A 13,458-nucleotide genomic window follows, 5' to 3' on the forward strand; every position below is an offset into this window, starting at 1 on the left:
GTTTGCAAAACCTGGCTGCACTGAGGCAGGCAGACTCACCAGGACTCAGAATGCTTCTGGTAGCGTGCGGAGGCAATCGCAAATGGAGTGACAGTGCCCAGATCTGTTCAGGTAAACTGCCTGCCACTGATCTGATGTCTTAGAATCAGCTTTAGAAACACAGACATGCACAGTTTTCAAGGCTGTAGGGAAGCAGCCTCAGGGAATGCCTATTTTCCTCTTGCCAGCAGGACAACTAGAGCGTAGCACTGAACCTTCTGCTGGCATAAGGTATTTCAAGGATGTCTTGAAAAAATATTCTCATCTGAGTTGCTGCTACAGAGCGGAGAGGAAACATTGTGGAATCAGAGTTTTTTTCCTGAAGCAACGATTCAAGATCACTGCTTGAGTAGAGGGAGAGAGTGTGATGGATAGGATGGGGTCTGGAAGGCAGTGTGGGATCATCTTGGGTAGCACTTGTTGGAGGTGTATATAAACCTCACTTAGATGATTTTGAATAGCTAAAACAATAGAAGGCAACCAGCTGAAAGTCAGACTTCTGCATTTTTTGCTAATCCTAAGTTCGGCTTTGTATATTCAATGAGTTACGTTTTTAAAATAAGGGAGTGTCCTGTAGCAGTGCTGGTTCTGCTGACATGAATACCTCACCTCTCATTCATAGGACTTTTCTGGTTTGCTTGTAATAAAGTTCAAATGGACAGTACAAATTCTTTAACTACTGTGAAGGCTGAATTTAATCAACTTCTCTTCTAAAATGTGTAATGGTACATTAGTGAACATGCAGTTAGGGCATTTGTTAGGAAGTGACATCATGCATAAAAAGAGCTCTGGCAATGTGAGACTGAACCATCTTAAGAGTGATATAATCTGATTATAACCTTCTATAATCATTATGACTTTCTGCTATAATCCTTCCAATTTAGTAATTGAGAAAAAGCAGTAATTAAGCTAAGTGTATGAAGGCTGACCTAGGATTCGTTTATACCTAACATGGGCTTAATTCTGATCTCACTCACTCCAGTTCTACGCTTGCATTAATAGAATCTGTTCTAACAGGTTTGTTTCAGAGTTATTTGAGCCAGATCAAAAGCAGACCATAGAATCATAGAATGGTTTGGGTTGGACGGGACCTTAAAGATCATCTAGCTCCAACCCTGCCATGGACAGGGACACATATTCTTCTTGTCTTTTATAGCTACCAAAATGTTATCAAATGTTTCCTGTTGTCACTTGCTTTAACACACACAGCAGTCTTAAAAAGAGTTAAAATAAACAAAATTAGCAATATAAGTGAGGTAGGATGCCATGCACTAAGCAGTGTTAGGGATAAAGAACAGGCCACGCAGAAGGTAATTAGGCTGAGTGCAAAGTTACACCAGGAATCAGAACTAGTTTGAGGCTAAACTGTGTCAAGGTTCAGGCTGGTGCTGAAAGCCAGCAGTATTGCTATGAATGACAACATTTTTTTCACTGCTTTAAACCAACCTGAGTCACTTTTTACTGGCAAACTATCAAAACGGCATACATGTGTTTAAGTTCATAAACACACATATCCCTGCAAGATTCACAATACACATGCTGAGGACCCAGTCTAGGTCTGTTGGCCACATTTTCAGCCTTAGCCTGACTTTAGAAACCCCCAATCTATGTTTGTTTGGAAAACGGCTCACGCTCACTCTCATGGGAAGCTTGGGTGTTACGGGGGAGTCGGACTGTAGGTGCTTTGGTGTAGACAATCAGGCAGCTGCTGCACCGATGCCACTGGGATGCAATTTTGGCCAAAGTTTTGAGAGCTGATTTGCTATGCCTTGCCCTCTGTTGAATATAATTTAGCCATCTTTTGGAGTTCATCATTAAATTTGTTTTTTTCTTTTATTTTCCTGAGGAGCTGCAGCTGTTTGTGCGGGTACAGAAACTGTGGACATGGAGTGGGAGGCAAGTTCAGTCTTGGCAGAATTGCTGCTGTTGTGGAATATATACATTCATTAGCTGGTATGTTTGCCCTTACCATTTTCAGTGCTCTTTCTATATCGATTCCTTGGCTCCATGGTACTGCGGGGTTAGCCAGGCAGTCTCCAGCACTACCTCTCCTGGAGACATCCACACGCTGTCTTCGCAGGTAACGGAAAGCTTCTGCTATGACTAGGACTGCATCATGGGTCAGTGCAGACGTATACTAAAATTGATGCAAATAAAATACGGTGACAAATTGCAATCTTAAAATTGCCTCGGGTTTATCAGGTCTAGTCCTCTTTGTTAAAATGCGCTTGGAAGAATCGTGCTGGCAAGCCCTTTTGCTTGCTCTCTGTCTTGCCTCAGGTGCTTTATGTAGTTTAACAATTCCATCTATTTCAATTAACAAATTAAAAATACTTTCATTTTGTATAGCATATAGCAGCAAAACAAAAAAACCCACACAGTTTTGCATTGCATAAAGTATTTAAATGAAAGCTTGCTTATCTAAATAAGGTCACTACAGAAGTCTGCAATTCCATGCTGACCCATACTGCTACCGATAGCAAAGAAGAGCTCATAGCTGGTTTTCGCTTGGAGTATTGTTTTTCTTTTTAACAAGATTGTCAAGACAGTTTTGAATTCAAGTTAACATAAATGATTTCTGTTTGGACCACAATCCTGACTGGGTAGCATCTGTGGCAAGAAGCAGATCAGATTGCTTTTCTTAGAAGACAACTATATAAGCAAGTAATCACAAAATACACTTCAGGCGTTACATCTCCTTGGTAATTCCCCATCTGCCTTCTCTTACTCCTTACTTACTTACTTACAGGTAAATCTGAGCAGGGTGATAAGCTTTGTATAGCAGCAACGCTTCAACAAAACCCCCAGACTCCTTAACTACTTGCTCCTGTTGCTGTCAGCTTCGTCCACTGCTTGTCCTATGTATCTGGTGAGACATCCCCCAATGCTACAGATTTAGAATCACCTACGAAATGTCATGGATGTTTTTTTTCCACATTTTTTCCACATTTATGTGTTTGTCTGAAAGTTCTTCCCTCCCAGAGTGGCCCAGGTGTAGGAGATCCTGGTTTTCAGCAGCATCACAGCACACCTACAAGTCAAGGGTGTGTGTAGAGGACACCACCTCAACACATACGTACTGGGAGCAACTGAATATGCTCAGTGTGTAAGACTAGCTGTCAAACCCTTTGTAACTGACCCTTCGTATTTCCCCAGTGACTGTAAGGGAATGAAGAGAAGCAAAAAAGAACGTAAGGGGTGCCTGCCCTTCTTTTGGATGTCTGTGTGAGACTGGAGCGCTCCTGGCTCCCGACAAGCCTTATGCTGCTTAGTGCCAGAAGACACGCTGCCCATGCGTGGCTTCGAAGGGTGGAAATCCAGCCGTCAGCTGCACATTCAGCTACTCTGTCTGGGTAAGACTTAACAAATTCAGAAGTTAATTCTATCCTATAGGGCAGGATAGGACAATAGGTGATCTTTATTTCTTAAAAAGGTGTATTATCTTATGGCAAGCTCTTCAGTTTGATATAAAGCCTTAGGGAATCTGCACAGAACGAGGCGTGTCTGCATGTGCAGACCAAGAGATTCATATCTGATAAAAAAAAGTGCAAAGGTAGGATTGTGAAGAAGGTTATACAGCAGTCATTCTACTGAGTTTTAAACAACAGCAGTTTATAAATGCTTACCAGGTGTGTGTGGGTGGTTCCTGCTCTGCCTGCATCTCGGAATAAGCGCTGTTTTGATCCTGCCCACCTTTACCTCTTCCTGCGATGCTTTGCAATGATCACCCTCTCCTCTTTTAGTAAGTTAACAAAGATTACATGTCACATTCCACACAACAATATAGAACCAGATAGTAATTTTAAGGTATTTGTTCTTGTATTAAAAAGATCTTGTAATAGCTGTCCAATCTAGTGCTACACAAAACTTACACGCTGATAATTTTTTCAGTAGACTGCGTCAATTGTCAGTAACCTTAATGCAGTCCCTTCCAAGTCATGCCAAGAGAGCTATCTAATTTTCTACTTTATTTGAATTCTACTTATAAATGCATGAGCATGCAAAGAGAAAAAAGAGAGAGAGAAGGGAATGGCTGATAAAATACAGAATAAATTAAACATCAGGGCTTTAATCTCTAGGCAATTTTATTTCCTAATCAAAAATATTGTACATCAATTTTTAAGTATGCTTTTTGTCCGATTGACAAATACTGTGCACATTTCTATAATGAGCAGTACATTTGTGGAAAGGTAATGTAATCTTTGTGTTTGTACCATATACTTAAGATTCTTTTTTAAGGATGGAGAATCATTTTTCCCTCAAGGTAAATTGCTTTCAAGTGGAATAAAATCTTCTCAGGTTAACTTTATATATTTCAGAGCTTTTAAGATTAGTGCAATACTTACCATCACTTCTGCATCACTGCTAGGAAGCTTTAGAAAGCCCGTCTTGGTCCTAACCAACAAGGAGCACTACGCTAACCTGAGTTTTGCGGTCCTCTGCTTGCCTTTCTCTGCTTCCTCTGAAATGCCAGCGAGGATGCGGGATGGGATTAAGATAGTTTTAAAACTATCCCATGAAATCATGTGATCCCAGAGATGGAGAACTATGTCCCTGAACGGCATTGGCCACCTCACAGCAGAACGTCATAACTGGTTCCCGTTCTGGCTGTAGCCCCCCACAGTATGCCCCCATCCATTGGACTGGACTAGATTTTCCCTTCCTAGCTAGTGTTTTATGCTTCCCCAAATTGTGTCTTACTAAGATCAACACATTACTCCTGTTTATTAGCATAATTTTGAATTCCAATTCTGTTCATCAGTTTGTATGTGTCCCTCCCAAATCAAGGAGGAAAGACATGAACTGTCTTATCATGGCTGTGGTTCTTGGACAGGTTTGGCTTCCCTGAGACAGTCAGTGTACATGATGTGGAGGACTGAACTCCCGGGAGGGACAGAATTTAAGGTCCTCTCATCCACCACCAGTCCCAGGTTTTATTCATCTATGCATATTGATGAAAAAGAACAGGCTTCACCAAAAGAGGAAGGAACATAATAGAGGAGTATCAATAACATGCAGTGGTCCTAGAAGATTTTATGACTTCCATCATCAGACAGAGTACCTTTGATGCACTCCTCAACTGGACAGTGAATAGCATCCCCCTCTACTCTAGAGACGCTGAAGCAGAAAAAAACCTGGGGGAGATATTAACAGGTTGCGAGTCTCCCAGTAACAGTAGCCTTTAGTTCAGCCAACCTATGGCCTGACATTTTAATTCAAAAAAATTTCGAAAGTTTTATTGATTGCAGATATAATATCCAGAACATTTAAGTAAAGGACAGGGATGCAAAGCACAGGGTTAGATTATGAGGGCAACTGTCAGCAACGACTAGGAGGTAGCAGTGGCTCCTCAGTGAATCCAGAGCTACTTTATTTTGCATGTGAAATTCTCTATTAGCATTAGAAAGGACTGGTAACACACAGTTCGCAACTAAAAACTAACCAAACTAGCCTCCTCAACCACCCCAAGACTAACTCAAAGAGATGAAGTTTAAGTTTTTACATCTGATGCGCAATGACAGCATCTGTTCTTGTATCACACTGATACAAGGAACTGAGGAACTGAGGAACTCCGAGGAGCTGCCACCACAGCGGGCACTTGCGTTCAGCTAACAGCCTCCGCCTCTTTCTCTCTTCCAGAAGGGCAGGGAACGTTGCAACATATTCTAATCAGGGATCTGTATCGTTTGGGGTTAAAAAACCCCAAATAACTGTTAAAAGCAATTCATACAGTCTCCATCACTGTCAGTGTAAAATAAATACCTTTAACGGTGAGTTTTTAGCTTCTGGGAATTCCCTTTCATCAAGCCTCACCCAGCGTTGTAGGAACTGTTGAACCATTGGGTTTTCGTTATTAACAATCTGGAATCCAGTAATGTTGGCACCTCCGTGCATCACTCTCTCCAGAACAATGTCTGTGAAACCCTGGGAGGACACATGCAGAAAACAAGAATCATTGCCACCCAAAGTCCCTTTTCTTTGGCTCAGTTTTACCTGCTACAAGCGTAACACAAAAGAAATGGAATGACTTCCCTTTTGTTAGCTGAAAATATTCTACCAAGGAGACAATTACTATCACAATTGCGACAGTGACAGCGGCACAGAACAGAATTTAAAACATCTTCTTGTTCAGACTTTTAAGATAGAAAACTGCCCTGTTGTGCTGTGGGAATGTGGCACATAATATTCACTGGTCAGAAAGAAAACAGGGGGGAAACTTGAAGTACTATTTCTTCTTTTCTCCTCATCACGGTAAAAACCGGTTGAAGACCTCAATCCCATTTGTACAGCAAAGTGCACATGAAGGTTCAGCGCTGGGAGCAGAAAATGACTCAACACCCGTGCTGTTCCATGGAAGCAAAGCGCACACCTCTTGATAGGCAGCTCTCCATCACAGCATTACTTAACATTTCACTTGCAAACCTCACGGTATGATGCTCTCCCACTCTGTTATTTATACCCGAGACAGTAAATTGGTGTCTTTTTGATTAGTATGACTTGATTGCAGTTATGTTTATCTGAATGTTAATGGTTATACATGCTAAAAGGCAACCCAGAATAAGAACCCCTGTATTTCTATGCACACACTAATCAGTGAGATCATGACTGGTTCTTATAATGCAAAATGACACATCTTTAAGTCATACAGTACTTATACTAAATAGAAGTATTTTAAAATTTGTCTTTTCTGCTTTCATCACAACAAAAAATTGATACAGAGAATATTCTAGTAAGTGGCGTTGCTAATGTGAAAGTGTGAGTTTTGGAAAAAAATTTTTTGTCTGACAGTAGACACAGAACCACAAAATTAGTCTTGCTACAGGATCAATTACACTATAACATTTCTTCTGCAGAACTCTACCAGATGGTGTTTCAAAGGCGTAATAAACAGCCCTGAAAGTCAATTCTAGAATCCAGAAGCTCTGATACAGATACAAATGTACTGTCTTGTCCTGGTTGGCCAACACATACACAGGCACACTCCTACACTCTGAAATACAAAAGAACAGCTAAACAGCTTGGCTGGTTTACTTGATGGAATTGTTCTAATTTGCAGCTTTTTGCTACTTATTTTATACACAAATGTGCCACAATTATTTTTCCTGCGGTGCTTACATTTCAAATATGTTACACAGAAGATTACGGTTATCAAGTGTCTTATTTATGAGGATACAAATTAGTGGAAAACATACAATTAAATTATTATTTTAAAATTAGTAGAGGATATGAGATTCTTAGACAAAAGACAGACCGTAATTGAGTACAAATGACTGTAACATACCCGTTTTAGCATTTACTGAAGTAATTTCTCAAAATCCAAGAACTCATTCATGCATTTCCTCTTTTGCTGATTAAAGTTGCCACCACCTGAACAGAATAGATTACCCTCTAAAATGTAGCTATACTTGTAATGAAGAGAAGTCCTTACCAGGTTAGCCAACATGTAGTGATAGCCTCTAGAATGTTTGCCCAGGATTACAACCTGTGTGAAGAAAACAATTACATATTATTCAGCTGTAACAGGATGACTCTTAACGAGCGGAAACCAGCCAGAGGACTAACATTTTGGTAACCCTCCATGCCCAGTCCATGGGCAGCAGGAGTATTACAGATCTGTGGAGGGCTGCACTCATTTGTGCTTTTAAAACACACGGGCAGGTTACAAAGAGTAACTCACAAGGCTGGGAAGACTCTGCTCACAGAGACGACCTTACCTGGCAAACTCACCCTTGTGACCGCAGTGTCTCCCCTGCTGCCCAGCTTCATTTTAGTTACTGGTTCAAGTATTTCTGCTCTGAAACGATAACGCTCTATCTGCCCACTCAGTGAGCGCCTGTTTACATCATTCCTTGTTTGTGAAGCGTATGAGGGGCGGGTGGCATGGCCCAGCCTCTCGCTGTGTTTATTAAACTGCACGGGCACAGCAGGGCTTGGTGGGCTCCAGGTTGTAAGGGGGGGTTCCTGCCATGAGAACCCTGGCCAAGCCTTGTCATACAAGAAAGCTTAAATTCCTGAAGTTACAAGCAGTGGTCGTCATTGCCTTTTGACAGCTTTCAAAAGGCCCGAAAACTTGTTGCTTCCAGTGCCTCTAAAGGGATACGTCTGACCTTTCGTCAAAATTTATACTAAAACTAAAAATGTTGCACGTTCCACTAAACCAACATCTCCCACCCTCCCTGAGCCCACCTGGGCATCTCTCTGTACAAATGGGATCGTTAAATGGGATCGTTAAGAGACAGAAAAAGCAGCCGGATGAACCGAGCAGCTGAATTCCGTGAGGTAACAGGGAGGAGTGGGGAAGCACTGCCAGGCAAGCCTGAACTCCTGCCTGAATTCCACCACCTGGGTGCTCATCCCACGCCGGTAATATCGTGCTTTTGCAGAAAGGAGGAAAACCCACACCTCCCCTGTCTGTGCAGCTGGCTGCTGGCTCACCTGCAACACCCTTTCTGCAAGATTATGCCACTGCATTTAGCACCATTCCCTTGCCCTCAGATTATAATCTCAGCAACATGCACCTAGTCCCATGGCCATCGGGTGGAACGATGCCTAGCAGCATGGATTTAATTAATAATTGTGGTGATCACATGTGTCAGGACAGAATCAAACTTGCTGGGTTAAACTATCAGAAGTTAAAAATAGCAAACATGCTGGCGATACACTGTAAGTGTATCACTGACTATCTCCTGTGAGCAGCTCAAGGGAACAGATGATGCTTTTTGATGGAGAATCATCTGAAAATCTATGCACACCATACTAGTGTACTTCTCTGGTCACAGCTAAACCAAAAGCCATACTCTAAAAGACATCTTTTCAACATGAACACTTACGTCTTTGCTAAAAACAGATGACATTTGAGTCATTGACTTTAGATATGCTGCTGAGCCTGTTAAAGTTCTTGATAAATTATTAGGCTCCCAATTGCCTCTTTGGGTTGTCTTGTCCTTAATAGATGCCATTTCTTTCAAATTCACATTTAATTCTGTAGGAATTTGCATACTTTCAGCAGTCTGAAAATAAATTGCTGTTCAGGTCCTCTTGAGAACTGTATGTACACTCCGTTGGTAGAAAGCATCTGATTTCCTACACTCACATTTGTTTTCTACAGAAATGTGCAGGCTTCCTTCAGATCATCTGGTGCGCATGCTATTTGCATACTGAATTCTCTGTATGTTTTAATTTCACCTTAAAGGCAGCGATTTACTTTTAAAAGGTTAGAGACCAAGAACTTAACAATAGTAATACTATTTGGAATTTTAACCTTAGTAAAAAATAAGAAGGCTTTTACATTTCTATCCAGAAATGTGTTTAAGAGAAAAATGCCACGACAGATGAAGTCAGAGGCTGTAAGAAAAACAGACACGGAGCTGCTACAGGCATCAGGAGCAATACTGCAAATAGGAAATGTAGGGCTCATTAGCATAGATCAGACCCAACCTCTGTCTCATCTGTTGTCATGTCTCCAAAAATGACCAGAAATGATAGTTTGGTCCCTTAGAGAGGTCCAACATACTGCAGACAAGCTTTAATTCATGAAGCATCTTTCAGAAGTGACCTGCCAGCATTTCTGCTCACACAATCAACCGCGTTAGTTCATAATTATTTAACTTGATCTTAACAATGTTTTAAAATTCACTACATGCGCTGTCCTAAATCTTCATCAGCACAACTCTCCTCCCTCCCTTTCACCCTCTACCACCTGTCCAGCATCTTGAATGGAGCTGCTGGATTAGCCAGCCCAGCCGAAACAATCACAGACATCAGTGTAACTCCTAGGGGAGCAAAGGAATGGATAAAGCTTTTTTATGAAGAAGGAAAACAGGAGTATAACAAATAAATCTCATCAACAGCTGATATATTGTGAAGCTTATACAGAAAGTGGGATATTGAATAGTGGTGCTGAATAGAAAGCCAGGATTACAGGACAAGGATTTCACAGAGCTACATGTCTTTGGGAAGTTTCACTTCCGAGACTTAATATTGCTTTCACCTTGACTGAAAGAAAAGCTTATAAGATTTTACTCTGAACAAAGGAGAAGAGAAAAATATGACTGGAAACGATCATGAATAATTCAGACTTCTGATTCCACATAATTCTTGCCTTGTAGATAAAAAGATCATAATGTCAGGTTTGATACAGTATCAAATGAAGTTTGTATTTTTAATTAACTCTTTGGATATTTTCAATTAATTAAGTAAAAATCTAGAGGGAACATAATTAAAATGTATCTGGTTTTAAAATAAAAGTAAAATCTGCTGGCCAGCACCACGCTTACTGGAAGTGCAGACCTATATGCCAGATTTAAGAAATTAAGTCAGCATTGCCAATTTTAGTTTTTTCATTAGCCTGGGGAAGTTATTTTTTGAATGAAAGCACAAAGACAACTTGATTTCCACTGCATCAGTCATCACAATAACAAACAGACAACCACAATTTTTTGCCTTAGCTTTTACATTTTTTGTACAGTTTGGGAAGATAGCATTACAGAGATTAACTGGCTAATATTAAATTGGTATGGAGCACTGTGATATTTCTAAAGTAATAATGTTAATCTGTCATGATGTAGTTCAAAGGCTACCCAACACCTAAGAGGAAGGACACTGAAGAGGAAGCAAAATAACTTTTAATACTAACCTCATAATTACTCTGTTATCTTCTGTTTTACTCCCTACCAAAATCACCAGCACAGCTCGTTCTTGGTCTAGAACATGGATCTGGGTTTTCTGGCCATGAAAATTAAATGGAGTTAAAGGTGAAAGGAACGTTACAAGGAGACTGGTGAACTCTTAGATGAAAGTCAAGGCAGGGAAGCTGTTTTAGACAGTAGTGATGGAGACAGATCAAGGGGTTTTGCTGGAATATTTCTCCCAGGACTTGACTAGGAACTAGGATGGTGAGAACAGAGTGTGTAGGTGAACAGCAGTAACAGACCAGAGGCAAGGAAAGAATGGGTTAATGAAAGACAGGACTCTGTGGGCTCGGAAGAAATGAAGTAGTGGAAGAATAGTGCAAGTCTGGTAGGCGGGACTGAGCAGTCCTATTTTGTCTTCTAAAAAATATCCATGGCTTGTCTCTGATTCATGAAAGGGAAACGTAATTTCTCCTTTATGGATGGAGGAAATCACAGAGCAGGTGAGGCTGGCAGGGGCCTCTAGAGACTGCCTATTCCAGCCCCAGGCTCCAAGCAGGGGCAGCTAAAGCAGGCTGCTCAGGACCACAGGCAGTCAGGTTTTGAATATCCCCAAAGCCAGAAACTCCACAAGCTCTCTGGGCAGCCTGTTCCAGTGATTCTTCTTATATTTAAACAGAATTTCCTGCATTTCAGTCTGCACCCTCGCCTCCTGTCTTGTCACTCAGCACAGCCGAGATACTGAAACGCAGCGAGGCTCTGAGAAGAGTCTGGCTCCATCTTCTTCACTCCTTCCCACGAGGTATTACTAACATCCCCCCGTGAGCGTTCTCCTCTCCAGGCTATGCAACCCAAGTTCCTCAGCCTTTCCTTTTACATCAGATGCTCCAGCCCCTTAACTGTCGTAGGGACCCTTCACTGGACTTGTTCCAGGTTGTCCATGCCTTTCCTACACCAGTGAGCCCAGAACTTCAGATGCAGCCTCACCAGTGCTGAGCAGAGAGGAAGGATCACCCCTTCTGAGCCGCTGACCATACTAATCCCACGCAGCCTTGGCTGTCAGAGTGCAGTGCTGGCTTGTGCTCAACTTGCCTGCCAGGATCCCGAGCTCCTGCTCTGCAGAGCTGCTCTCCAGCCAGGAAGCCTCTCCCCAGTCTGGACCGGTGCGTGGATGGGGTCATTGCTCCTGAGGTGCAGGGCTGTGCATTTCCCTTTCATCACATTTCTCTCTGTCCACTTCACCAGCCCATCAAAGTACTGCAGCACAACCACCCGGTGTATCAAACACTCCTCCTAATTTGGTATCATCTGCTAACTTGCTGAGTGTGCACTCCACCCCATAACCTTCCGATCATTAATGGGGAGGCTAAACGGTATTAGCCCCAGGACCCTTAGGGTACTCGAAAGAGTAACTAGCCTCCAGCTGGTCTTTGCGTTGCTGATCACAACCCTTTAAGCCCAGCAGTTCAGTCACTTTTAAATCCACCTTACTGCCTCTGCAGGCTTTGATTTTAAAGAGTCATTGGAAAACACGAACGAAGAGGATACGCTTGCACTTCTACCTCGAGAAGTAGCTGTCATGATTTTGGCAGCAATGAAAAGGAAACTACCATATCCAATTAATACCTGTTGGGAGCTCATTTTCCCTTCATTTGAATCAACCACCATCTGGTCAGTATAGTCTGTTTAATCAAAGTTATTTATCATCCTTTATTTACAAATGAAAAAAAGAAATAAAAAAAATTAGATTACAGAAGTACAGACTACCCTCATCTACAGCTCAAAACCCTGATATATTTTATGAGTCTATTAGATCTTTCCATAACATAAAATACTGATGCTGACAGGCAGTATTGCCACAAAGAAGGTCTAAAGATTTTTACTGTGCTTTTCATACCTGACAAGTGGCAGAAATATGCGACTTAAATGGAATGACAGGCAGAGATCTGACCTGCTGTAATGTGTCTTTCCATTTTGACCATATCTGGGAACAATAAGGCAGTTTAACTCCAGAGCTCTTCTTTCCTAGGTTTTAAAAAGACATTAAGAAAAATGAGATTTTCTATAAGCTCAGAGTAAAAAAAGGATTTTGTTGTCTTTGTTGAGCTTACTGATTTGGGTTCCACTTTTTTAAAAAAAGCCCACATTTAACTTCATTAATTTCTACTGACTTTTACATATACGTGTATATTTCCAAGGACAGGAGAGCTTAGCTACCTCCAGCTACATGAGCAGTAACATGCCTTTATACTTTGCTATAAAAATACAATTATGACACCTTTGCGTTCAAAGCAGCGTGCAAATGCCAGAAGTCATGGCACAATTCTTTCTTTTCAGCAGCAAACAAGCAAAACAGATAAACGGACTCAGGTCTAAAAAAATTTCAACAGCATCATCAGGATCAGCTATCAGTGTTGATTGCACTTCATGGGAACAGCATGGATAACAAGCACAGCAACAACTGTCTGGCAAGCCGAAATTGTTGTGGAGCACACTGTCTTCTCTCCTATTCTAGTTTCTATCCCTATTGACAGCATTTCTGTTCTGAAGATGGAGTTACTTAAAAGCTTATCTCAGATCTGAGCAGCTCCTACCTGATACTGAATTAAATGCTCGGAAAGTTGTGCCCTGTGATGCAGCACCCTATCGGACCAGCGGCAGTGGCTAATTTGGTCTTCAGGACACACTTAAGAAAGCAGACGAACACAGTGTCAGAGTGACAACCCAATTAGTTAAATACAAACTGAAGTCAAGGCCCAAAAAGGAACTGTCGGTATGTTAGCAAGGA

At 41.5% G+C, this 13,458-nt stretch overlaps 1 protein-coding gene across 5 annotated transcripts in view; it reads right to left on the bottom strand.

The window, feature by feature from the left end:
- GRIA3 (glutamate ionotropic receptor AMPA type subunit 3) overlaps window positions 1–13,458 on the bottom strand; it is a 154,070-nt gene that overhangs the window by 59,482 nt on the left and 81,130 nt on the right. For all 5 annotated transcript variants that reach the window (XR_008735233.1, XM_055727412.1, XM_055727411.1 and 2 more), the window contains exons 5-7: window positions 7,469–7,522; window positions 5,803–5,964; window positions 2,009–2,176 (exon numbers count right to left, since the gene is read on the bottom strand). Coding sequence is in view for 4 of the 5 variants with exons in the window: in XM_055727412.1 (XP_055583387.1) it covers window positions 2,009–2,176; window positions 5,803–5,964; window positions 7,469–7,522 (384 nt within the window). In the remaining variant the exon portion in view is untranslated. The remainder of the gene's footprint in view (window positions 1–2,008; window positions 2,177–5,802; window positions 5,965–7,468; window positions 7,523–13,458) is intronic.

Source organism: Falco cherrug, chromosome 15 (genome assembly GCF_023634085.1).
Source record: "Falco cherrug isolate bFalChe1 chromosome 15, bFalChe1.pri, whole genome shotgun sequence".
NCBI lineage: Eukaryota > Metazoa > Chordata > Aves > Falconiformes > Falconidae > Falco > Falco cherrug.